At 44.5% G+C, this 27500-nt stretch overlaps 1 protein-coding gene across 2 annotated transcripts; it reads left to right on the top strand.

Moving 5' to 3' along the window:
- Nucleotides 1-3273: 3273 nt before the first annotated feature.
- LOC308503941 (deoxyuridine 5'-triphosphate nucleotidohydrolase-like) lies at nucleotides 3274-27500 on the top strand. 2 transcript variants are annotated; one of them, XM_081063735.1, is made up of 3 exons: nucleotides 3274-3564; nucleotides 12533-12661; nucleotides 26142-27500. In XM_081063735.1, the coding sequence occupies exon 3, from the start codon at nucleotides 26639-26641 to the stop codon at nucleotides 27317-27319; it is 681 nt and encodes a 226-aa protein (XP_080919861.1). In that variant the 5' UTR covers nucleotides 3274-3564; nucleotides 12533-12661; nucleotides 26142-26638; the 3' UTR covers nucleotides 27320-27500. The 2 variants fall into 2 exon arrangements, with proteins under 2 accessions (XP_080919861.1, XP_080919862.1); XM_081063736.1 differs by lacking the exons at nucleotides 3274-3564; nucleotides 12533-12661 and adding an exon at nucleotides 22799-22924.

Here is a 27500-nt window from a genome sequence, read left to right as displayed (position 1 = left end):
TCCACATCACCCCAAAAGTCTGTAGTGACCAAAGCAGGGTGGTATTGGCATAAAACCAAACACATAGATCAACGAGCAGAATGGAGCTTAAGATTGAATCCACATAAATGACGCTGGGGACACTGGCCAGCTGTACGCAAAACAGCAGCACTGAACACGATCTGACACCACAAAGGAAAACCAGCGATTTCCCCACTATGTCCTTCCTCTGCAGGTCCTCTTGTGGCCGACACGCCTCCCCGCCCCCACCTGTCAGCAGAGTTCACGCACAGGAGGATTCTCCCTACCTCTCCTCCTGTGTCCACGCCTCCCGGGGAGATACTGAGGCGAAGCATGCGCAGAAGGACGTCCCTTGTTGTCCCCGAAGCAGCGGCTCCTCCAGGATACACCAAGTTCCCTCACAACAGATGCCACCACAGCATGCGAGAGACATCATGGTGGCTCTCGCCCCAGCTGTCGCATGAGACTCGGGACCCTGGCTCTCATGAAGACGGGCTGCCCTCTGTCTCGAGAGGCTGGCCCCTGGCTCTCATGCCAGAGTCCTACCCCGTGCTCACTTAGTTCTCTGAAAAAGTGGTACCACAGGAAGTGATCACTTCAATTGGGCCTGGAGGAAACGTGCGTGGGAAACCGGTTTGGAGAAAGTACCCACATGTGTACTCACCTGTGTTCAGATGAGAGGAGACACCAGAGCTGGACCATGGACCTCAGATCCAGACCTCTAAATGGACCATTGCCCCACATAGCCAGACACCAGGGCCTGAGCAGGACCCCTTACCAGGGACCCTGGACCCTAATCTCCAACCCTGACCCTGACTTCTCACCCCCTGCCTCCAACCCTGCAGCTGTAAACCCCTGAACCCTTAAACATTTAACATCCCTGAACATGAACTATTACTATGAAAAACACCATGAGATCACATGCTTCGGAAGAGAAGAGGACGCCACCAAGAGACAGAGCAGATGTTAGATGCATGAGGCTGCTGCTGGTGCCAGCCCGTGTGTTACAGGGTCAGGGAGTCCTTACAGTGCTGTTCTCTAGGCAGTGACAGAAAACCCCGCTGCTCAGCAGGAACCTTGAATGAGTTGTCGTTTTGGTCTGGGTTCTCCAAAGGCCCAGAGGAAAAGAGTGACGTTTCTTCCGGTCTGGATACTCTCTGAGCTGAGAGCTCACACTGGTGTCTGCTCTGTGAAATACACAGGCGGTCATGTCAGTTTCATGCTGTAGGACTGCGGTCGAAACTGCAAAATCCTGAAACTAAAAGCATTAAAATTCAGATGCCCTTTCTCTACCTTTTGACTTAAAGCTGCAGATGAGCCACGTTTTATGTTAAGTGTGTAACCGAAATGTTATGAAAAGCTTTCCCCTTTCTTAAGAGTATCTCAGTTACCACTGAGAGGTCAAACCACCGTTTCAATGCCCACACTAAGTACACATCAGTTGCCAAGAAAACATAGTAAAAGCAGACATTCTGTTCACAGATATTAATATTAAAAGTTTAACATTTTCCAAGTCCAAAAAGAATAAACGACCCATGCTTGCTGCTCCCTGCATGGGGTTCCTCAGTGACAGTTTCCATGGGAGTCCCAGAAAGACCACAGAGCGTTTTACAACGCACATGCATTGGGTCCTGTTTGCCCCCTGTGCACTGAGCTGTGTGTGGGACACTGGCAGCAGTGCCTGGACCTTATTTACTATAATGAGAGGACGAGGCAGTGTTACTGCATATGGGGCCTGGGTCTGCAAACATCGCATCGCCCACTCCTCCCACTGCATGCCTCTATTGTAACGGTGAGATTCGGGGAATGAATAACACACTTAGACTTAGCTAGTTTGCAGTGTGACTCACCGCAGAGCTCGCTATCTAGCCACCTGTAATTAAACCCAGTTATTGATCCACCCTGATATTCAGCTGTTTTCTCTTTGTTTCTCTCCTCAATGATTAACTGTTTGTTCCGTTTCTCAAGTAAACCCATACCTCGTGAACTAACATCCTAACCTGGGAAAGAGCAATTTCGTAATCCCCAGGCACCTGGACACTGGAATCCAATTTACAACTTCTTGCACTTTTTTACTGGTGATGCATTCGAGTCCCAGGCCGCTATGGCTAACTCCTAGTTTGGAGTCCGGACATAACTTTGTCTTCAAACAGACCAGACCCCAGGAAGGATGTCAGCCCTCAAACCAGCCTGACCGACTCCTCCTTTCCTACGTAAGAAAAAGCTAACCCGAAGTTAGGTGCAGCTGTCCACCCTCAGACACTGGACTCTGCGCCAGCGACTCCCCCTCACCCCCAACCCCCCATGTTTCTCTCCTTCCTACCAGAGGCAGCCGTCATTGTTGGACACTGCCATGGGCATTCTCTCTCTGCCCTAACTATCATAAAAGCTTCCTTTGTAGAGTCTGTGAATGCTTTCACCTTTTGTAAATTCCACGCCACCACACCTATCTGTCCACAGGGCTAACTTTGGAAATATGTGTATTCTTACAACGTGTACATTCTCGGTTATCCTGTCTTATTTAGGTTGTACGTGTCATTACATCTGATATTCATGTAACTACAGTGCGATGAAAAAGATTTCCGTAACAATATCCCCTGAAAAAATTACCTTGCTGAGTGGAATGACTTATATCTCACATTAGTGGGCGTTCATTCAGTTTATAAGACCTTTCAAACAAGTACACGTTTACTAAAGTAAGGTGCATAAAGGCCCAACTAGCATAAAAATAAGGATAAAGTTGAAATCAATACACTAACCATGGACATGATCATTTATTACTATCAAGTATTATGAACTGTACGTAATTGCAGCTGTTGTACTTTTAGACGACTGGCATATGTGAATTCCCCATGCACGTAGGTTAAAATTCAATTTTATCTTATTAACCCGATTCTTAATTTGATGATTAGCTCAGCTAGAAGAAGTTGTTCTGGACAGAGAGAACAGTGCCTCAGGGACAGACAGAAGGACAGGAAGGAAGATGATTTGTGAAACAAAGAAAAGGGAGATGAGATCACTCCTCAGAAATGCTACAGCTACAGCTAATTGTAAAGGGTTATAACACTATTAGCATTGCAGGCTGGGAAAAATCTCCACCCCTGTGTCCTCAGGACAGTTCCCACAAGGAAATCCCTCTTCCTGATGGGAGGGAGTGATCAGCAGAGACACACCCTGGGAACGCCCTGGAAACGCCCTAGGCTCCACCTGTGACTCCACTCCTGATTGTTTCCCACCCTCATTAAAATATAATCCTAAATTTTGTTTGTTTCAGCACAGTCGCTCTCCTCCTGTGCCTGTGCACTCCTGCATTTTGGGGATATATTTTCTTTTTAAAAACAAATCCTCCTCCTGCTTGCCTTTGCTCACGAGTTGTTCCTACATCCTGGAATGCCTTCCTGTGATGACTGACCTGCTCTCCAATAACACACTTACTGGGTCAGAACAAAACAAATAATTGTGAAGCCCCCACAGTATTGGGGAAGCCTGCAAGGAGAATTAATGGCCAGGGCACTGCTGGCTCCTGGCAACCACCGCAGCTGGCAAGGACGTCTGCCGCCAGAGGTAAGCGGTGTTTTTGTTCACGCTGTGAGCCTTTCTGGTGTATGTATTTATGCAGGGTTTGAGAGAATTTAGAAGTGCTGCACGTCCTTTTCCCCTCCTCTACAAGTAGACTGGCAGGAAAATATATTTGTGAACCTAGCTTCTCGAGAGTAGAGACTCACAGGTTTTCTTTTTTTTTAAAATGAAATTAAAATATATTTCTTGTGAAAATACAAGTTATTTTTACTAAAACCTAAAATAAAATATATGGTTCTATTATTGATAAATATTAGTAAAATATTAATTTGTATGAGGATGTAGGAAATTAGGGTATATTGATTCCATCGGGCTTGCAGCTTACAGTTCAGAAATAAAAATATGTAGTGTGCAAGACGTTCATTTTCGGTTAGTTTAGAAAATCTCCCTATTTCAAAAAACAGTTAAAACCTCGTTCAACATTGCTCAATCAAAATTATAATGGCACCAAAGTTCCCATCATCTTTGTGCATTTGGGAGGCTAAGAATTGATCTTTCCCCTCTTGAAGACTCAGGAATTTTTTCCCCTTTTCACTATCAAAGAAAACATAGTGTATATGAGCCCCTCTCTTCTTGCTGTACCAATGGCAATGAATAGTGACGGAAATGGACTCACTATGTGGTTTTAGAAACAGTTATAAATTAGTTATTTGTCTTAAGGACTGCCTATCTATTTGAGACTGTGAGGGAGAGTTCTTTCAGGAGAGAAGAATCTTGTTGATTTTGAAGAACTAGGTCATGTAGGTTTGCCAAAATTAGTGAAGTATCCTAGTTATCAAATATATTTTTATTAGTTTCAGGTGCACAAGACAAAGTAATACTTAGACATTTATCATTTATATCCCTCACACTGTGTGAACCCTTCTCCCCCCATCCACTACCCCTCTGACATCGCACACAGCCATTACATTTCCACTGTCTCGATTCCTAATGCTGTACTCCACTTGTAAGTATATACATACATATATATACACATATCTATATATATAAAATTAGAGTTGGCATTCATTATTGTTCAGCTTCAGGTGTACAGTGCCGTGATCAGGCATCCACATCATCCCTGAGGTGGTCTCCCAAATGGGACACGTGTCCATCGGATACCCTACAAAATCTTTACAACATTATTGATTACATTCCCCAAATCAATTTTCAAAACCCCGTGGCCATCTTGTGGTTACCGACTGTTTTCTAATCCCCTCACCTTCCCCCTTATCCCCACCCCACCCATCTAGCAACCCTCAGTTTTTCCTCTTTGTCCCCAAAACTGTTTCTGATTAGTTCATTCACTTATTCTTTTCTTTAGATTCCATATATAAGTGAGATCATATGGTACTTGTCTTTCTCTGTCTGACTTATTTCACTTAACATAATGTTCTCTAGGTCCATTCCTGTTGTTGCAAATGGTAAGATTTCTTTCTTCTTTATGGCTGCGCAATACTCCATTGTATAAATGTACCACAGTTTCTTAATCCAGTCGTCTACCGATGGGCATTTCAGATGTTTCCATGTCTTGGCTATTGTGTATAGTGCTGCAATAAGCATAGGAGTGCATAAAGATTTTTGAATTGGAGTTTTGGATTTCTCCGGATAGATACCTAAGAGTGGAATTACTGGATCATAGGGTAGTTCCATTTTCAGATTTTTGAGATACCTCCATACTGTTTTCCATAGTGGCTGCAGCAATCTGCAATCCCACCAACAGTGCACAAGCGTTCCCTTTTCTCCACATCCGCGCCAGCACTTGTTGTTTGTTGATTTATTGATGATAGCCATTTTGACTGGGGTGAGGTGGTATCTCATTGTGGTTTTTATTTGCATTTCTCTGATGGTTAGTGAGGTTGAGCATTTCTTCATATGTCTGTTTGCCATCTGTATGCCCTTTTTAGAAAAATATCTCTTCAAGTCCTCTGCCCATTTTTAATTGGGTAGTTTGTTTTTTTGGAGTTGAGTTGAGTGTTTTTTTTATAAATTTGCGACATTAACCCCTTATCAGATATATCATTGGCAAATACCTTTTCCCATTCATTGGGATCCCTTTTTGTTTTATTGATGGTTTCCTTTGCTGGGAAAACACTCTTTAGTTTGATGTAATCCCACATGTTTATTTTTTTTCTTCCCTCTCATGAGGGGATATGTCCACAGGTTTTCTTTAATGAAGTGATCACTTCAATAGGGCCTGGAGGAAATGTGCGTGGGAAACCAGTTTGGTGAAAGTACTCACATGTGTACTCACCTGTGTGTTCAGATAAGAGAACACACCAGAGCTGGACCATGGACCCCAGATCCAGACCTCTAAATGGACCATTGACCCACATAGCCAGACACCAGGGCCTGAGTAGGACACCTTACCAGGGACCCTGGACCCTAATCTCCAACCCTGACCCTCCCTTCCCGCCTTCCCTTCCAGAGATGGTCATTTTTTGTGTCTCTATGTCTCTTGTGTCGTTGGTCCTGACAAGGAAATACCACAGTGACAGAAAGCCTTTGGCTTCCTTGGTCAAGCTGTCAAAAGGCTTTTTGGTTTGAGTAGCTATTAAAATCCTACCATCAGTGGCCAGAGTATGGATCTTTTGAATTGGAAAAACTTCTAAATTGGAAAATGTGTTAGAGAACTCTCATAACAAAGCTGTTTTTTTGGACCCTAGAGATAGACCACATGTTTAATACTAACGGATACAAGGAAATTTAACTATTCTTAAGATTTTGAATTAGTTCTTCAGCTTCTTGGGTCTTAATAGATGCTAATGTCAACATTAGATTTAAAATACGCAGAAGAGAAAATCAAGAGATGTGTAAGTGTTAAAAATCTTTACGGAGATTTAAGATTTTGAGAACTGGTATGTTGAAACTGGCTTGAAAGGATTTAATAACCAATCAGAAACCTGAGAAAAATGGAAGCTGATTTTTCAGTCCGATAGACGTGAGAAAGTCTCAGCATCACCCTGGACCCTCTGCTGAGTAGATCTGAAATGGAAACAGAGCCCACAACTGTCCCAGGCCCGCTGAGGTAAATAAAATAAAAATTTCAAAGGGGCAGTTTTAACAATACAAGCCTCCCCTTTCCAGCCTGGCTCCCCTTTCCCAGCCTCCTGAAAGACTATGAAGCACAAATAAAACCCTGAGCACAATCCCCTTAGCAGTAGACAGGAAGACTCCATGCAGGAGCCTCACAAAACTTTACCTGCCATGTGTGTTTAGCTTTTCCCGAATTATGTGTAAATCTCCCATTTTTACGTCTAAAGCCTAAGAGCCAACTGCCACCTTTGTCTAAAATGTTATATTTACCTGATTTCTCCTCACTGTCTTTGGAATTTGTGTGTGTGTGTGTGAATTCTAGGTGCTCATAGATTACAATTCCTGGTCTCTGTCAGCAGTTGGACAGAAGATAGCAGGGGTGCGAGGCCTTTGTCTGCTTTCTGAATTTAGGTAGGCAGAAAAAGTATCTGTGCAGCTACTTCCTGCACCTAGAGACTCGAGGGTTTTCTGTATTCTTTCCTCCCTGAGATGTTCTTTATTCTTTCCTCCCAGAGATGTTCTTTGTTTCTTGTGTCTGTGTCTTGCGTATCCTTTGCCCTAAGAAGGAACTACCATGGGGACAGAACACAGGCACAGGCTCCAGTAAGACTGTCATTGGAGCCGGCCCCACTGGCTGGGGAGTTAAGTGTTTCTCTCCAGACCCGTGTCTGCAGAGACAAACTTTGCTGTGGGTCCCTCTCTAAAAGTCTCTTTAGGTTTTTCTTTCCTTCTTGTTCTGAGTCCTGGGAGCTTGGCTTTGTGACCAAGGAAGCTAATCCTCTTTGGTCCCCGCCTTCGGCCAGGTGCACTTACTCCATTGCACCTGGTGGCCAGTGAGATAAGCTGGGGTTCCCAGTGCACCTCTGCCTGGCTGTGCCAGCTCCCAGGGGACTGTGTTCTGAGGGGCCTCTGCCCATAAGGGGCATCTGTCCCCCCCCCAGCCTTCCTTACCCTTTAGTGCTGGTCAGATCCCGGTCTAGTAGCACCTGCTCGGGGCCACAGATTAGTGGGTTTGGGGCTGGAGGTGCCTCACATTTTGTGGGAGACCTGAGACACTCTGTCCACCCCACCATCCCTACTGCCTATGTGATGAAGGTCTGTGCTTTGTCTGACTGTCTTTGGGGGTGACCCTTTGGCTCTGGGAGGGCTGCTTCCTCTGCACTCGGTGTGGAGGGGCCTCTGGCTTCCTGGCCTGAGCTGTAAAGAGGCTGCTTGGTGTCTCACTATTTAGACCTCACTGTCCACATCAAGACGATGGGTCCTTGGAATGGGGAAAACTTATAAATTTACATTGTGTTATAGAACTCTTGTGACAACCAGCTGTTTTCTTGGTAAAACATCGTGTGTGTTCTCTATAGTTGTTACTAACTCTGTGAATTTGTGATCTCTGTGTGAAACCAGTTTGTGTTTGTGTGTGGTAAGACGTTTTGTAGCTCCGTACGGTGTTACCAGTTTGTGATATTTGATTGGCTTGAACAAGTTAAATGATTATATAAAGTAAGAAACAAAATACAAACAAACAGAAATACTTTATGATCTGGTGAAATAGTTGATGTTAAAGCTGGTTTTAGTTTGGTTTGATTACACAGTCATGCGTTTGAAAATTATCAGCACAAAATACAATTTTTTCTAACTGGGTTTATAAAAATTAGTTATCTGTTAAAAATATGTCAAGAAAATAGCTTTGGTCATTACTGACTTTGAAATCTCAAAGTTTTAACTACTATGTCAAATAGGTACAATTAAAATAAAAGGTAAACTTTTAAGTGATAATTACATTGTATATATACATGGAAAAGATTTTTCAGGTGTCTTTGGTAATTGGAAATTATAAAGTTTTATCCTATAAATTAAATGATGCATCATTATTGAATGTCTAGAGCATTTCCAAGTAGCAGAATAATGAAACACTAAGTACTGAACATTGATTTATCACCTTTTTTGCTATTTATTGTAGATGAACTAAATATTTTTGGGTGTATTAGTAAACATGTCTTCTGCCACGTTAGAATTTTTGTGCTAAGAGGAAACATATTTCTAGAAGTTATGAAATATGTTCATAATTGCATCAAGCTAAAGAATCCTGGTGTAGCTGCAGGATTGGTCACTTAGTTTCCACTGCTGATTAAGATGGACATTTGAATTGTTTAAGTCTCTGCTATTGTGAAGAGCGCTTCTGTGGATTCATGTATCCACCTTTAACAACTGTTTTCAATTTTGGGGGGTATATTTCTAGAAGTGGGTCTGTGGAGCCACATGGGCATTTTTTTGTGGGGTGGAAATTTCCAAGTGTTGTATGCAGAAGCCACACCATTGTAATTTTTCACGTTCAATGTTTAAGGGTTCTAATTTTTCTACATTGTTGCTGCTGTTTGTTAGTTTTAGTTTCTGGATTATAGCCCTTCTGGTACTATGTGAGGGGGTATCACATGTGGTTTTCATTTGCATTTGCATCAGGACTGAGGATGTGGAACATCTTACTGTGCTTGTTGACACTTTGCAGGTCTCATCTGGAGAAGGTTCTATTCAATTCTATTTTAAAATGTTAGTCATTTTCTTTTTTTGTTCTTGAGTTGTAAAAGTTCTTTGTCTCCTGGATAGCAGACTATTATTAGATATATAATGCGTACGTATTTGGTTCCATTTTATGGCGTGTCTTTTCGCTTCCTGGATTGCTTATTTTGATGCATGTATGTTTTTAATTTTGAGGAAGTCTAATTTATCTTTTTTTTTTGTTGTATGTGCTGTCATATCTAAGAAACCATCGCTAATCCAAGGTCATGAAAATGTATCTCCATGTTTTGTTTGAGAGTTTATACTTTTGCTGCCTGTATTTAAGCCCTTCATGTATTTTAAGTTTTGTGTGTGGTGTGAGGTTGGGGTCCAATTTCATTTCTCTTCATTTGGATGGTCATTTGCCCAGTACCATTTGTTGGAAAACCCTTCTTTCCCCAATGTCAGGGTGTCTGGCCTTTGTGGGTCTGGACATGGCCCTGCGACCACCTTCCTGCATGGGAGCAGTACAACTGCGGCTGAGTTTCTATTTGACGCCAACAGCATGGTAGGATATAACATGCGTGCATACATCCACCTGAAACCTTGACTCCGACGCCGAACGCCGAAACGTGGCCTCACCTCGCCTGTAACTACTCATCCTGAACGCATGAAATACCTAAATCATGTGGTGGGACAACTGGACATTTCATTACAGAAAGTTTCAGTTCAGAAACTGGTGGCAGTCCTCTCAAATATTGAAAGGGGTGAGGTCCTTAAAAGATGATAATTGATATTGATTGTGACAAGACTGCCAAAAATGACAGTCCACTCAGAGAAAAGGCTCAGAAAGGTCTCCAAAATGAAACTCGTTCTGTGTTCAGACAGATCACAGCTACAGTGGCATTCCTGCCACTATTGGAAGTTTCTTGTTCATTTGATCTACTGATTTATACAAATATTAGGTTGTGCCTGAAAAATGGGAAGAGTCAGGACTATAGTTGATCACCAATTGTGAGCAAGTCTGCCTTCCTGCCTCACTGCCATCATCCAGAGTAAATCGCATGGTGGCCTACAGACTCCCTGGTAATGCCTGAAGATGAGAACACTAACGTAAATCCTCAGATGTGCTTCTCCTGAAACCAAGTCAACTGTAGTTCATATATTTTATAGCTTAACTTTTAGATGGGGGAAAACTTAACATACTTTACAGGACTGTGCATGATTGTCCCATTTTGGGGGTATCTGTTTGGCTTTCGAGGGTGTTGCCACAATTTTTTGCAAACTGTTCGAAAAAGGGACCCAGCGGATTACTTTGGCCTTGTAATGTTAATTCCTTGAAGGTGGTGACTGTAGATAGGAAAAGTTTTGGTATGAAACAAAATGCTATCCCAAGTCACACCCTTTCATCAAGTGACTTGACTCAGAATACAGGTAGGGAAGTATTTAAAGATGAAACACAGTAAATGAACTCTGAACACTCAGAATCTTGGTTTAGGTCCTAAAGTATCTGATAATACATAGATAACAAAATATTGCCATTAAGTCCTTTTGCCATTTATTTCATTTGTATAGTAACCATACTGAAAAGAAATCTCCAACTATCGGATTGTAATTTATACAAATTACACTCACAAAACTAATATTTGTAGCGTTTAAATTCCGGTCATAGAGCACTTTTAAAAATGTCTTTCTGAGGGTGGCCTGTTAGCTCACTTGGTTAGAGCATGGTGCTGCTAACACCGAGGTTGCTGGTTAAATCCCCACATGGGCCACTGTGAGCTGCGCCCTCCTTACCAAAAAAAAAAAAGGAACAGAAAAAATAGAAAAAAAGCATATTTCTGTGTTTCATAAATTAAAGCTGTAAATGACAATGATAAATTTAATGTGTATGTTAAAAAATAATCTACTGATTTAGACCGACGGGTTTATTTCTGGGTCCTCAATACAATTCCATTGATCTCTGTATATCTCTATGCCAGTGTCACCATGTTTTCCTTACTGTGGCTTTGTACTAATTACGAATTACGTTTGGGAAGGGTGAGCCTCCAACCTGATTTTGTTTTTGAAGATCCTTATGGCTCTTTTCTTCCCTGGAAATTTGCTGTGAATATTAGGATCAGCTTGCACGTTTTTCCACAAAGGCCTTGGGGCCTTTTCACAGGAATGACACTGAATCCTTACATCGCATCTGTTCTGTTGCCATCCTAACAATTTCCATCACCATGAGATGGCCTCACGTTTATGTAGGTAGTTTCCTTTAATTTCTTTCAGCAAACAAAGACATTATGTTTTGTAATTTTCAGTGTAGAAGCCTTGCACTATTCCTAAGTATTTTATCAACGTTGATGTTATTTAAAATGGAATTGTGTTCTTAAATTCTTTTTTAGATTACTCCTTGCTAGCGTATACAAATAAAACAGATTCCTGTGTATTGATATTTTTGTCATTCAACGTTGAATTACTTTACTAGTAATAATAATTTTTTTGTTGATTCTTTGGAAGTTATGTATTTAAGATGTGACTTGTCATCTGTGAATAGACAGTTTCAGTTTTTCCTTTCACATAAAGAACATTACTACAACTTTATAAGGGACATAGATCTGTGTCTTCTGTTTTTGTGACCTACTTCTGATTTGACTGGTTAGGGGCTATTAGTGTCCTCACAGGGCTAGGGTTGGGGCTGAGGGGCAGTGTGGTGCTGAGTCAGGGGTTAAAGTGAAGATTGTGGGTTACAGTTTGGTTATGGTTTATGTGTAGTGTTTATGGCTACATGTATGTTATATGGTTTATGAGATTGATTATGGATTACATGTATGGTTTATGGCTATGTGTTTTTGGTTATAGTTTATAGTCACGGTTTATGGATATGGTTCATAGTTTGTGGTTTCTGGAGATAGTTTAGTATTACGTTGAGGGTTTAGGTTACGGTTTATGCTGTTGGTTATGGTTTATGGTTGTAAGGTTTTACGTTTATGTTAAGGTTTAGATTTAGGCTTAGGGCTAAGGGTTTAGTGTTTAGGTTTTACAGGTTAGGTGTTTGGTTTGGGGTTAGGGTTAGGGCTCAGTGATGTGGAATCTGTTGCTTTCCTGACCCAGCATCTGTTCTCTGGCCCCAGTCCAGCACCTCAGCTTCCAGGGAACTCAGTGGCTTCCAGTCCTACCTGACATATCAAAATCAAGACTTCCTGGGTGCAGGATATGAGGACACTGGGTAGGGATCGATCTCAGGGGAACTTCCAAACTGCTTTGTCCCCTTTCCTTCCCTGTCCCAGGAGAGGGAACTCCAGAGCAATGTGACGAGAATAAGTGGGAAGATGAGGTCCTGGATGGATCATTGCTTAGTATTTTCCTTATTTTAGGGTCCATTTTGTTCATGGAAATCACCCATTTTGACGCAATAGGTGTATCTTAACTTTAGTTTTACTTTCTCCTCTCTTTCCAGAATTGTTACAATCAACGTACACATGTTGATGCATGACGGTTCACTGAAGTCTGTATTTTATTCAGATTCCTGCTTTCAGGCCCAGTCTCAGTGCTGACACCTCTGTCTGTCAAAGCCCGCACCAGACAGGTTAGTGGTGACAGCTGGGGGTACCTGGTGAGTGAACTGGGGTGTTATGATAGGAAATGAGACCAGGAGAAGAACATGAGGCCTGATAAAGTCGCAACACTGTGCTGATGACAGAGACTTTCCTCTCCAGCCCCAGTGAAGCTGCTGGTGGTTGTAGGCACAGGAAGTGACGGGGTTAGACCCCACCTTAGTTAGAAAGATGGAGCTGGTCCCAGTGTGCAGGTTGCCCTGGACGAGGGAAGGACGGCAGCAGGGAGACCCGTGAGAAGAGCGGTGAGAGGCGCTCTGGCCTGAGCTGAGACAAGGGCCTTGAATTTGGAGATGAGCAGGGTTTGAAGACCAGGAAGGGGCTGTGGTGAGCGCTGCCCTGTGGACAAAGCTGGCACAGATGCCAGAGTCAGCACTCAGGGGACTGGCTGTGTGGACACCAACAGGAGAGCGCATTCTGCCACCAGGAGACTATCTGCTAATAGTCCTTCTATTTGCTCATAGATCCTTCCAGCCCATGGAGGTAGAGAAAGGACTGAGAAGGTAAGAGGGAGGGGGAGTGAGGGCCCATCTCTGTGGGGCAGGAGCTGACCTGCATCACCTCACTGATCTCACAGCCACCCTGAGAGGGAGCCGTTATCCCCACCTGACAGGTGAGGACACTGACTTCCCATGTCTTTGTCTGAAGTCACACAGCTAGTGCTTGGAGGAGACAGAAGCCAGCTCTGCGCCTGTCTGAGGCTCACGCACCCCTCCATAGGGAAGGTGTCACCCCAGACTCCATTCTGAGCAGCCAGGAAGCTCTTGTCAGTTGTGACCTCAGAGGAAGGGAAGATGGGGAGAAGCTCCCTCATGTCAGATCCTTCCTTCCAGACAACCTCACAGCTAATAGCTCACCAATGGTCGACTACCTCCTAGCCATCAGCCTCATTCCGCAGATCCATGGGGAGTATGCACACTGCATTTTTCCCCGACCCCAAGACACTTCCTCGGTTTTTCTCACATTCCCTAAGCTCCAGGAAACTTGGTCCATCTCAAACACCTGAACCTGTCAGACGTTGACAAACTGGGAAAGAGCCTTGCCACCATCTTCTCACCACATCCACAGCAGCAATTGCTGGATCACCCCTCCTGCTTTCATTTGTCTCAGCTGCAAAAACTGCTGAACCCCCTGTCCTGCCACTCCACCCAGGCTCCGTGATATGGCACCTGATTTCCACTCCACCTCGTTTTGACTTTGTAACATCCTGCAGGAAAAACTCAGAGACTAACGAACTGTGATCCCTACCCTCTCCTCTTTTCCTCATTGCGTGAACCACACAACTCCAACCTCACTCCAGCCCCTTCTCTCTCCCTCCAAATCCTCTCCGTTATCTCTACCTTTCTCCTTATCTCTACTTGTCCATTTTAGAGCTCCTTTTCTTTGATTCCATCACCTGATTTTCAACCCAAGAAGACTTGAGTCCCATTATTGTCTTTATTATATGACTCTTCCCTCTCATAACACTTTGCCTACCATTACCCCTTATCTCTACCCGGCTCACAAGCTAATTCTTCATCTTCCACATATGCTTGCCTGCTCACCAATTGTACAGGGACTTACATCCTAGGTTTCCTTTCTCCAGATATTGGGATCACCCCCAATAGTCAATTTCTACCTCTCCCCACATATACTCTCATGCACCAAAGATGGTCGTTCTCCTAATCCACTTTTAGTGTCACTGAACATCTCTGTGGGAGTAACGAAAGGAACGTTACGCAGGGAGTAACGCAGGGCTAGGAGTCTCCTTACATGAATTTCAAACCCTGCCACAGGATCTCAGCCAGGCCCAGAATCACAGACACCACCTCAGGAACCAAGTGGCGATCCGAGTTTACAGCTAAGAGTGGCTCTTGATTTGTTCTCCTCATAGGGCCTTTAACTATTATCTTTTATGGTCCTAGCCTTTGGTCTTTGCCTCTTCCACCTTTTCACCCAATTCCTGCAGAGCCTACTCCAGGTGTGCACAAATGGAGCTGTCCATAAAATGCTTCACCTACAACAACATTACCAGCCCCTTCCACAATGTCTCCCTCCTCTCTCCACCTTCATTCAGCCTGAAGAAACTACAGACTAGAGACACGATGGCCTTTCTACATTTTAATAACAAACAAGTCTGGAAGGGTAGGTCTCTGAATGTTAGAGACCTTCATTTAATGTTAGGTCTCAGAGACCTTGACTTACAGACAGAGCCATGTTGGCTGACCTACACAAACAGAGCCATGCTTGTAACAACAAAAAATACCACAAAAGAGCTACTAGCTTGCTGTCATTCAACATTTCATGTTCAAACAATGCTATCCTGTCTGCACAGCCCCTATAAAAACCTCCTCATCCCCTCTTCAGGACTGGAAGTCTCCTTTAGACATGCAGTCCGGATTGTAGCCATCTTTTGCACAGCCAATATACTGTTGCTCTCTTACAATAAAGCTTCCTTAACTTGCCTGACTGTGTGCATTCCATTTCCAGCCAACCTATCAAAGAATACAAGTGATTCTCAAGTGACTTTTATATAAATCATGTTGTAATAACATTGGTTTGGAAAGTTTGGTTGAAATATGCTCTTGATTTGAGAGCTGAGGATTTTTCAATGTAAAGGAATATGCCCCGCAATGTTTGCCTTCAACTTAGAAAAGCAGTCTTTTCTTAGATAAGAGCTTATGAAATGAGCTATTTCACTGTCTGCCTCTATTGCTAAAAATCTTTCTTGGTGATTGAGCATTACATTTGGTAACCTATAATATGGAATGCATATGATTCTTTCCTATCTATATCTACGTATCTATGTACGTATGTATCTATCTATGTGTGTGTATCTGACATTTAAATAGATACCCACACATGCATGTGTATATACTCATAAACACACAAAAGAATGTAAAGAAAAACATATTCACACTTATTTGTCTTACCCATCATTTTATGGTTCTAACAGATTACTTGCTATATATTGCAAACAAAATATCTCCAAATATGTGGTAAAAGATCATAGGTTTACAATAAAGAACTAACTATACGTGTCTGTCTCAATCTTGCCCTTCCTGTACAAGTCCAACACATGCCCTCCATCAGTTTTTCTTTTTGAGTTCTTTGGGTGATTAATGTTTATTCTCCAAATACTGCTTCTGTATCTAAACGTTATTCTGCAATTGATGTTATATTTTAACTATTGCCTTCCTCATATGATAGATGAGGATGATCTCCCTTACATCCCCTATCTACTCTTTTTGGTAATTTATTGAATCACTATTCTGATTTGTCAACTATGCAAATTCAAACAAGATACGTACACCTGCATTTCCTATCCCACAAACCAGAGCCAAAATCTCTTGACTTCACATTTCGTTAAGATGAGGACACCTGTAAGGCTCAGGAGGAGGCTGACGGTCGGTAAGTACATGAGTTCTCTCCCTACCCAAGAAGGGTGCTAGAATTCCATTCCCTACTCTGTAGGTCCATTTCTATGACACCTCTGCCCCACAAAAAGGAAGTTCTGTCATGAAATTTAAATGAATTATCTGTCTTTCATGAATTTATTACATCTGTAATATTTTTCTAAGCTCTCAATAATTATATATTCTATTGAATCTGATTTTTATCTCTGGACCACATTTTCCAAAAATCTGATCTTTTACTGGTTTTCTTGGTACTTATACTAACTCATTTCAGTATTTCCTGGATTCCTTAGTGTCCTCAAATTCATACATTTTGACATACATTTATACATGTAAATAGCTTCTAATATTTTAATATTTTAGATTTAGAGAAGAGCTACAAAAATAGTACACAGTGCCCTTATTTCCATTAGCTAGAATTTCCTAATGTTAGCATGATCAAAATTAAGAAGTAAACATTTTACCAGAGGGTAAGGGGGGAGGGGAGTGGTAGATAAGGGTAAAAGGGATCAGATATATGGTGATGGAAGGTGAACACACAATGGAATTTATAGATGATGTAATACAGAATTGTACACCTGAAATCCATGTAACTTTACTAACAATTGTCACCCAAACAAACTTCAATTAAAAAAAAGAAATAAACATCGGTACAATACTGTTTTCTAAACTCGAGACTTTATTTGGATTTCACCAGTTTCCCCTAAAGTGTTGTCTTTCTGTTTCAAGATCCAGTCCAATCCAATCTTTGATTGCCATAGTTCTCCTCTAATCTGTAATAGTTCCTCAGATTTTCCTTGACCTTCATGACTTTGACACATGTTAAGCGTAATTCTCAGCTATTTTATAGGAAGCTCCTCAATTTTGATTTTGTCTGATATATCCTTATAAGTACAATACACTTATGGGTTTTTGAGATGACTATCAGAGAGGTGACACACCCTTCTCACTGCACAATTTCAGGGAGGGCATGATGTAAATCTGTATTATTACTGGTTATGTTAAACTTGGTCATTTTATTAACGTAATGTCTACCATGTTTTTTCATTGAGAAGTTCCTTTTTCCCCCTCGATAAATAATATTTAATGGAGATACTTTACGACTGAAAGATACTATTTTTCCTTAAATTTTTGACCGGCTGATTTTTTTGTTAAATCTTATCCAGATATCATATCCTTCAAGGCAGCATGCTGATCCTCTTAGTAATTCAAGTACTTCCCTGCCCCTCAACTAAGGATAGATTGTCTTGTTCTCTTCTCCAGCTGCAATCTCTTTTCACTAGTATTCTAAGAGCAAAGTGTTTGGTTCCCCTGCCCCACAGATCAAGGCTCCTATTCAAAAGAGGAGGTAGAGAGAAAGTGTTCCAGTGGAGTTCAATGCTCCTTCTACAGCGGCGCTCTTCCCCATCACGTTTTTCACCAGGAGAAGCATTTCTTAGGATTCTCCAGCTCTTGTGTGAGTGCCTCCCAGGGTTCATGGAGAAAAAACCATGCGAAAGGATGCAGATTTCATTTCCCTGTGATTTGTTCCCAAGTTCTGATATCTCTCTCATTATTTTCAGGCTCACTCATATTCTTTCACTTATATACAAATATCTGATTGTACACAGTTAAGAACAAAGAAACAAAAATATTTATTGCAAGCTCTATCTGTGGAGAAGGGGCTTGTGCATGACAGGCCCCACCTCAGAATGAGCATTTAAGACATAAGACAAAAATTCCTTCAGACCCTTTTTTTCCTTTACTTTGCCTTCCACAATATCAGAAATTAAGTTTTTACACTATAAGTTTTGCTCTATTCCACTCCTACTAAAAAAATCTTTTCATAGCCCTCTGTTGGTGAGGCGAGGCGAGGCGAGGCAAAAAAGCCATGACGTGACATCTCACTGTGATTTTCATTTTCATTTCTGTGATAATTAGTGATGCTGAGTATTTTTTCATATGTCTATTAGCCATCTGTATGTCCTTTTTGGAGAAATGTCTATTCAGGTCCTCCGCCCGTTTTTTAATTGGATTGTTTGTTTTTTTGTTGTTGAGTTGTATGAGTTCCTTACGTATTTTGGGTATTAGTCCCTTTTCAGAGGTGTTGTTTGCAAAAGTCTTCTCCCATTTGGTTGGTTGCCTCTTTATTTTGCCAATGGTTTCTTTTGCTGTGCAGAGGCTCTTTAGTTTGGCATAGTCCCATTCATTTATTTTAGCTTTTACTTCCCTTGCCTTTGGATTCAAATTCATAAAATGCTCTTTGAACCCAAGGTCCATAAGATTAGTACCTATGTTTTCTTCTATGAAGTTCATTGTGTCAGGTCTTATGCTTAAGTCTTTGATCCATTTTGAATTGATTTTGGTACATGGTGACAGATAGCAGTCCAGTTTCATTCTTTTGCACGTGGCTATCCAGTTCTCCCAGCACCATTTATTGAAGAGGCTGTCTTTCCTCCATTGTATGTTTTTAGCTTCTTTGTCAAAAATTACCTGTCCATATTTATGTGGTTTTATTTCTGGGTTCTCAATTCTATTCCATTGGTCTATATGTCTGTTTTTCTGCCAATGCCATGCTGTTTTGATTATTGTAGCCCTGTAGTACAAGCTAAAGTCAGGGAGTGTGATACCTCCAGCATTGTTCTATTTTCTTAAGATTGCTTTGGCTATTCGGGGTCTTTTGGGGATCCAAACAAATCTGATGATTTTTTGTTCTATTTCTTTAAAAAATGCCATTGGGATTTTGATGGGGATTGCATTAAATCTGTATATTGCTTTAGGTAATATGGTCATTTTAAGTATGTTGATTCTTCCAATCCATGAGCACGAAATGTCTTTCCATTTCTTTGTGTCTTCTTCAATTTCTTTCATAAATGTCTTATAATTTTCAGCATATAAATCCTTCACATCCTTGGTTAAGTTTATTCCTAGGTATTTTATTCTTTTTGCTGCAATTGCAAACAGAATTGTTTTTGTATTTCTTTTTCTGAGATTTCATTGTTAGTATATAGGAATGCAATGGACTTTTGTACGTTGTTTGTAGCCAGCAACTTTACTGTATTCGTTGATTGTTTCTAATGGCTTTTTGGTGGAGTCTTTAGGGTTTTCTATATATAGCATCATGTCATCTGCAAAGAGTGACAGTTTAACTTCTTCATTCCCAATTTGGATGCCTTTTATTTCTTTCTCTTGCCTGTTGGCTCTGGCAAGGACTTCCAACACTATGTTGAAAAGCAGAGGTGATAGGGGACAGCCCTGTAGTGTTCCTGAACGTAGAGCAAAGGGCTTCAGTTTTTCACCATTAATTATTAGATTAGCTGAGGGCTTGTCATAGATGGCCTTTATTACGTTAAGGTATTTTCCTTCTATACCTATTTTATTAAGTGTTTTAATCATAAATGGATGTTGTATCTTGTCAAATGCTTTTTCTGCATCAATTGATAGAATCGTATGATTTGTGTCCTTTATTTTGTTTATGTGATGTATCACGTTGATGGATTTGCAGGTGTTGAACCATCCTTGTGCCCCGGGGATGAACCCCACTTGGTCGTGATGAATAATCTTTTAAATGCATTGTTGTATTCAACTTGTTAGAATTTTGTTTAGGATTTTTGCATCAGTATTCATCAGAGATATTGGTCTGTAGTTTTCTTTCTTTGTGCTGTCCTTCCAGGTTTTGGCATCAGGGTAATGTTGGCCTCATAAAATGAGATAGGGAGTACTGTCTCTTCTTCAATCTTTTGGAAGAGTTTGAGTAGGGTTGGTATTAGATCCTCTTTGAAGGTTTGGTAGAATTCACTAGTGAAGCCATCTGGTCCCGGAAGGTTTTAGATGACTGATTCAATTTTGTTACTGGTGATCGGTCTGTTTAGATTTTCCAGTTCTTCATGGTTCAGGCTTGGAAGGCTATATTTTTCTAAGAACTTGTCCATTTCTTGTAGGTTATTGAATTTGGTGGCATATACTCCTTCATAGTATTCTTGGATGATGCTTTGTATTTCTGTGGTGTCCATGATAACTTCTCCTATTTCATTTCTTTTTTTTAAAAAAAAAGACGAATTTTTTTAAAAAGTGTTTTATTGGGGAAGGGGAACAGGACTTGATTGGGGAACAGTGTGTACTTGCAGGACTTTTTTCCAAGTCGAGTTGTTGTCCTTTCAATCTTTATTTGTGGAGTTTGCCGTTCAGCTTCAAGTTGTTTTCCTTTCAGGGCCCTAGGCTTTGACCCGCCACTCCTTTTGCGGCCTCCCCTGCCCTTGTCCTTCGGGAGTGGCCCAGCCCACCTAATAAACCCACACCAGGGGTGGTGCTGTGGGGGCTGGAGGGCAGGGGGAGAGGAATTGGTGGCGCCACACAGCACTACAATCTCGCTGCCCTGACCCCACATGCAGGCCCTTAGGCCCGGGCTCCCCCCCCACGCACCCCCTTCTTAGTACCCTTCCCTTTCACAAGCCTTCTGCCAGCAGCCGTTCGCCCCGCCCCCAAGGCCCAAACCCAGGTCTGCCTGCAGGCGCAGGCCTGCCTGGGCCTTGGGCAGCTTTCTCCAGCCAAGGACTTGCTGGTGCTTGGCACCTCGGGACCCAGCCCAGGGGAAGACCATGGCTCTGCCTGCACCTGGGCCCCGAGACAGAGACTCCAGGTGTCCCCGGACACTGGACCAAGGGGAAGGCCACCCGCCCCACCCCACCGGATAGGTCCATCTCTGGTGGCCGGCACCGCGACCCCTCCCTGCCCCCCTTTCATCTCCCTGGAGCGCCAGGGGCCCTCTGTTCCCGCCTGCCTCGGTGGCCCCGCCCACAACACCAAAAGAGCCAGGACACAATGGCAGGAGTAGGGAGCACACCTGCCCTCGGGCTCCAGGAGAGACCACCACAGGGGAAAAGCACGCAGGCGGGCATGCACACCACAAACACTAGGAGGGTGCCTGGAGCCGCTCCTCTCCTCCCGCTAGTGGGACCCCAGACGGGGCTCGGAGCCCTGCGGCAATCTGCGGACCCTGGAGGCCTGCCCCGGGGTCCCACGGTGACTGCCAGCGCCAGGGCACTGCCTCCATAACGGAGCCCAGCCCCGGGCACCACCGCACTCCGGTTGGGAAGCTGCCATTTCAACTCAACCTCAGTGCCTCTGTCCCAGTCGGTGTCCCATGCTGTGCGTCAGTCCCCCCTCCTCCCCAACTCCCAACCCTTGTTTGTCTGTCTTCTTCCACCTCCAGGGAAGTGGTAGAGGCCCCGTGGAGCCTCGGATGGCGCGAAGGGGCCTCGCTGCGGGCAAGGAGCCAAAGGCAGTCCACCCAGGCGGCGTTTTGAGGAGGCGGGAAGCAGGCGGGAGGTCGGGCCCTGGCGGAGCCGGCCAGCAGGGAGATGCTCCGGACAGGAGCAGCCCGGTTCGCGCTCACCAGGCAGGACTGTCCGCTGCTCTTGTGGCGCTGTGGGCCTGCTCCCAGCGTCTATGGCCACAGCAGCTTGAACGCGCCTGATCTCCTTTGATCTGGGAATCTAAGCAGGGTCGTGCCTGGTTAGTACTTGGATGGGGGACCGCCCGTGAATACCGGGTGACCTAGGCTTCGGCCCGCCACTCCTTTTGCGGCCACCCCAGCTTTTGTCCTTCGGGAGTGACCCAGCCAGCCTAATAAACCCAGGCCAGGGGTGGTGCTGTGGGGTCTGGAGGGCAGGGGGAGAGGAATGGGTGGCGCCACACGGCACTACAATCTCGGTGCCCCGGCCCCACGCAGGCCCTTAGGCCCGGGATCCCCCCCCACGGACCCCCTTCTTAGTCCCCTTTTCCCCCCGCAAGCCTTCTGCCAGCAGCCTTTCGCCCCGCCCCCAACGCCCAAGCCCGGGTCTGCCTGCAGGCGGAGACCTGCACCTGCCTTGGGCGGCTTTCTCCAGCCAAAAACGTGCTGGTGCTTTGCACCTCGGGACCGAGCCCAGGGGACCACCATCGCTCTGCCTGCACCTGGGCCCCGAGACAGAGACTCTGGGTGTCGCCCGACACCGGACGAAGGGGAAGGCCACCCGCCCCACCCCACCGGATAGCTCCGTCTGTGATGGCGGACACCGCGACCCCTCCCTGCCCCCCTTCCATCTCCCAGGAGCGCCGGGCGCCCTCTGTTCCCCCCTGCCTCGGTGGCCCCGCCCACAGCACCAAAAGAGCAGGGACAAAAGGGCAGGAGTTGGGAGTGCACATGCCCTCCGGCTCCAGGAGAGACCAGCACAGGGGAAAAGCAGGCAGGAGGGCATGCACACAACCCACACTAGGAGGGTGCCTGGGGCTGCTGCTCTCCTCCCGCATGCGGGACCCCGGGCGGGGCTCGGAGTTCGGCGGCAATCCTCGGACCCTGGAGGCCTGCCCCGGGGTCCCACGGTGACTGCCAGCGCCCGGGCACTGCCTCCGTAACGGAGCCCAGCCCCGGGCACCACCGCACTCCGGTGGGGAAGCTGCCACTTCAACTCAGCCTCAGTGCCTCTGTCCCAGTCAGTGTCCCATCCTGTGCGTCAGTCTCCCTCATCCCCAACTCCCAACCCCTGTCTGTCTGTCTTCTGCCACCTCCAGGGAAGTGGTAGAGGCCCCGTGGAGCCTCGGATGGCGCGAAGGGGCCTCGCTGCGGGCAAGGAGTAAAAGGCAGTCCACCAGGTGGCTTCTTGAGGAGGCGGGGAGCAGGCGGGAGGCGGGGCCCTGGCAGAGCCGGCCTGCGGGGAGATGCTCCGGACGGGAGGAGCCCGGCAGCCTGGTTCGCGCTCACCAAGCAGGCCGGTCCGCTGCTCTTGTGGCGCCGGGGGCCTGCTCCTAGCGTCTATGGCCACAGCAGCTTGAACGCGCCCGATCTCGTCTGATCTGGGAAGCTAAGCAGGGTCGAGCCTGGTCAGTACTTGGATGGGGGACCGCCCAGGAATACAGGGTGCCCTCAGCTTCGGCCCACCACTCCTTTTGCGGCCGCCCCGGCCCTCGTCCTTAGGGAGTGGCCCAGCCCGCCTAATAAACCCACACCAGGGGTGGTGCTGTGGGGGCTGGAGGGCAGGGGGAGAGGAATGGGTGGCGCCACACAGCACTACAATCTCGCTGCCCCGGCCCCACGCAGCTTGTCAATTGCTGCACAAACAATTAGCTGGGATTCTTTGAAAGATTCCTGTTGAATTTGTTGATTAGGTTGTGTAAGGCTTGAGGCGAGATAGTGAAGCTAAGAGAGTCAGGCAGGTTGAGAAAAGTGAGGGCTTTATTCTGCGCTCCCAGGCAAGGTTCAGCGGTCCGCAGATGGGGCTGGTGAAGTGGCTCCCAGGGCAGAGGAGGGAGGCAGATATGCGATTTGGGGGAGGGGGTTGGCTGAGTGAGGTGGGAGATGAGCAAGCCCCCACCCCAGTGCAGATAGGGCCCCAGTGGCTGTGTCTGGAGTTGTTTATTGCACCAAGGTCTGCTGCCTCTTCTGGGAAATGCCAGGGGCCCCAGTTTCCATCATGCGAGGAGGGGTCTGACTTGGCAGAGGGGTATGACTTTGCTCCCGGCCTCTTTGACCATGCCCTTATCTGACCTAATAGGTTGAGGAATATGGCCATGTTAACAGTGTTCAGACCAAAATCGTGGAATATTTTCCCAAGTAGGTTGTCTTTAATTTATTTCCATCAGTTTTGCAGTTTTTAGAGAATAAGTTTGGCTCTTATTTTGTTAAATATATTCCTAAGTATTCTATTATTTTTGATGCTGTTGCAAATTGAGTTGAAGTATGCAGAAATGCAATTGATTTTTATATATTGATCTTGAATCCTGCAAATCTGCTGACTTATACATGCAAATACAGCTGGGCCTTGGTCAGAGTTGTTTCCTTATAACTTGCATGAGTTGTGGCAGGAATGCACCTCTTGTTTATAGCAGTCAGCCTGTGGTAAAATTGGTTTCCTTATATGTGGTTTCACTTAAAGCGTAAAACTTACCCATGATGTTAAGTGAGGACTTACTGTAGTTCTTAAGTGGAATTCTCATAATGTCGTATACTACAGGTTATGTAATCTGTGAATAGAGAGCATTTTGCTTCTGTCTTTCCAATATGAATGGCTTTTATTTCCATGTCTTACCTAATTGCTCTGGATAAAATATTCAGTACAATATTGAATAGAACTGGCCACAGTTGTCATCCTTTCGAGTTCACTGTCTTAGGAAGAAAGCATCCAGGCTTTCACTCTTAAATATTATGCAAGTTATAGCTGTTCTATAGATGCTCTTTTCAGGTTTAGAGAATTATCTCACATGCTTAGTTGGTTGAGGTATTTTTTTTGTTGTTGTTGTTGATTGTTTTTGTTTTTTGTTTGTTTTGTTTTTCATGAAAAGGCATTGAATTTTGTTAAATGCTTTTACTGAAGTTGTAGCAATGATCATGATAGTGTTTTTTGTTTAATTAATATGATGTGTTACATTAAGTGATGTTTGAGTTTTAAATCAACTTTGTATTTCAGGGATATCTCACATGGTCATGGAATATGCTTTTTTTCTGTATTTTGCTGAATATGATTTGCTAGTATTTTGCTGAGGATTTTTACATCCACTTTCATAAGAAATATTAGCCTTTAGGTATATTTTCTTTTGATGTGTTTGGTTTGGAATCAGTGTAACACTGGTCTCATAAAATGAGTTGAGATACGTTCCCTCGTCTACCTTTTGGAATAGTTTGTGAAGAATTGGCATTAATTCTTTAACCTTTGGTAGAATTCAGTGAGAACTTCTGGGCATTTCTTTATGACTCATTTTTCGTTACCTATTCATATCTTTACTTAATCGGTTTATTTCTTCTTGAGTCAACTTTGTTAGTTTGTGTCTGTCTAGGAATTATTATTTCATCAAGTTATCTTATTTGTTGGTGTACAGTTTTTCATAGTATTCCTTTATTATCTTTTTATTTCTGTAAGGTAATGCCCCCTTTTTTGATTATGATTCTAGAATTGAGTCTTCTCTCTTTTTCTCTTGATCAATATAGCTAAATGTTTATCAATTTTGCTGACATTTTTATTGATTTTTCTCTATTATTTTTCTCTTCTCTCTTACACTAATTTCTGCCCTAATATATATTATTTCCTTCACAATTTCTTTAGGTTTAGTTTGTTCCTCTCTTTTCAGCATTTGAGGATGAAAGGTTAGATTATTGACTTGAGATATTTCTTTTTCTTAATATACATATTTTATAGCTGTATATTTTCCTCTAAGTACTGTTTTAGATGCATCAGAAAACTTTATTTATTTTGTCTTTATTTTTATTCATTTCAAAATATTTTTTATTTTTAGGATTTCCTTTGTGATTTATATTTTGACCGATTAGTATATATTAGTGTGTTGTTCTGCTGCTAGTTCTGCTTTTATTCCATATTGTCAGAAAACATAATTTGTGTTATTTCTTTTCTTTTAAATTTAATTTTTTTATGGCCTAGCACAATGTCTATCCTAGAGAATGTTCCTTGGGTACCTGAAATGAATGTCTAACCTGCTATTGATGTATTGTTATGGTTATTGGCTTATTTGCGTGTTCAGTACATGTTTGCATTACTTTCCTGAAGCCTATTTTTCCTCCCCCACTGTTAAGCCTCTATTGTTACTCCCCAAGGAGGTGCAGCTTTGCATGTAACTACAGTCACCATAGGATGACAATGGTTTTGGTCGTGAATTTTTGATCTCTGAACTCGAACCCGAACTCGAACTCAAACGCGGACAATCCGAACCTGTAGGAAACCGTGCTGAAGTGCTAGCAGGTGTTGCTTTGTGAAATGTTGAACCTTTGACTTCCTTGAGTGGTTTGTGCCCCCAGCAAGGCAAAACTTGCTACTCTGAGAACACAGAACCAGACAAGATCAGGAAGTGTGGAGCTGGACAAAAAACAAGCCCTTGTGTATCCAAACATTGTAACTACTAGATTGCAGACAGTTCTGTTACTTTTTGATGCCCAGAGGATACAAGCTGCAAAAATAAACTTGGGCTGAGGCATTCTACTTAGAACTCCAGCAGTCTACTTAGAACTGCGGCAGTCTACTTAGAATTGCCTGCCCTCCCGATCCCATCTTTGTCTCTCTTCTTTTCTCTCAATCCTCACTCCCCACTTCAGGGACTGTTCCTCTCGTGGGCAGGCACCGACAAGTGGCGCCCGAACAGGGACCTGAATACTGGGGATAAAGTGAAGGACACCGCACGGAGCTGAGACGCGTCGCATAAGGTAAGGGGTGCGGTGAGACACCACGGTCAGGAGTAAAAAATCATGGGACAGGGTAGCAGCAGAATGTCTTTTACTCAAATGTTAAAAAGTGTGCTAAACGGACTGGACCCCCAGGATGAGGAGGGCCTAGATGGGGAGGGGCCAGTGAGGGTGGTAGACGGTGCAGTGACAAGACAGCAGAGTGGGGCTGAGACATGGCAGAGGGGCCGGACGAGGCCCAAGGCCACCGTCCCGGGCGGGGCGAAGGTGGAGGAGACCAAGAGCCCGTCACTTCTCTGACGGGCCCTCCTGCCGCCACCCCGCATCCCTGGGACGAGCCGCGGGCCTCGCCTCCACTACGGCCACCGCCGAGGAGTGGGAGCCACAGTGCGAGCCTGTGAAGCGCGGGGATGCGATATCCAGCTCCGGGGCAGGGCTGCCCGAGCCTGCGGGCTGCGAGACGCTGGAGGCCAGAGGCCACGGCGCCGCGGGAGAAACCCGCGCAGCTGAGCGCCCCCGAGGACTCCCGGCAGGTGCACGCGTGGTTGTGGCAGTCTTATTGCGGCTACCTCACCTGGCACAGCGGCCTGGCCGCCTTCCCAGCTTACTGTGGCCCCGCAACAATGCTATGGGGCGCTGCCGCAGTTGGTCCCCCACCAGAGAAATCCATTCAGGAACTCTTCCCAGCAACCCCGGGCAGCGCAGGATTGGACCTCAGTAGCGCCGCCTACACAGTACTAACACCTGAGATGGGAATGCGAGCTATTCCTACAGGGGTCTTTGGGCCTCTGCCTCCACAGACTGTGGGACTCATCCTAGGAAGGAGTAGTATTACCATGAAAGGGATATTGGTTGCTCCGGGAGTTGTGGATATGGATTATACAGGAGAGATCAAGATTACGACACATTCGCCTGGAGGCACTTCAGTGATTGATAAGGGCCCACGCATAGCACAATCATTGTTAATTCCACATGTCAAACCGGGTAAAACAGCAGGCCATAAATCCCGAGGCGACGCGGGCCTTGGTTCATCAGATGCTTATTGGGTCCAGGCCATTCACCACCAGGCCAGAATTACCACTATCCATTAATGGCCGTTCCTTCATGGGCCTTTTAGACACGGGGGCCGATGTCTCTGTTTTAACTGCAGATCAGTGGCCTAGCCACTGGCCAAAGCAGCAAACACTAACCCAGTTACAAGGCATAGGACAATCTCAGTCACCACAACAGAGCAGTGATATATTGTTGTGGAAAGATCAAGAGGGACATGAA

This window comes from Rhinolophus hipposideros (assembly GCF_964194185.1).
Source record: "Rhinolophus hipposideros genome assembly, chromosome: 2".
Lineage (NCBI taxonomy): Eukaryota > Metazoa > Chordata > Mammalia > Chiroptera > Rhinolophidae > Rhinolophus > Rhinolophus hipposideros.
Note: the sequence above shows the minus strand (reverse complement) of the source record. Positions and strands in the feature narration are given on the sequence as shown.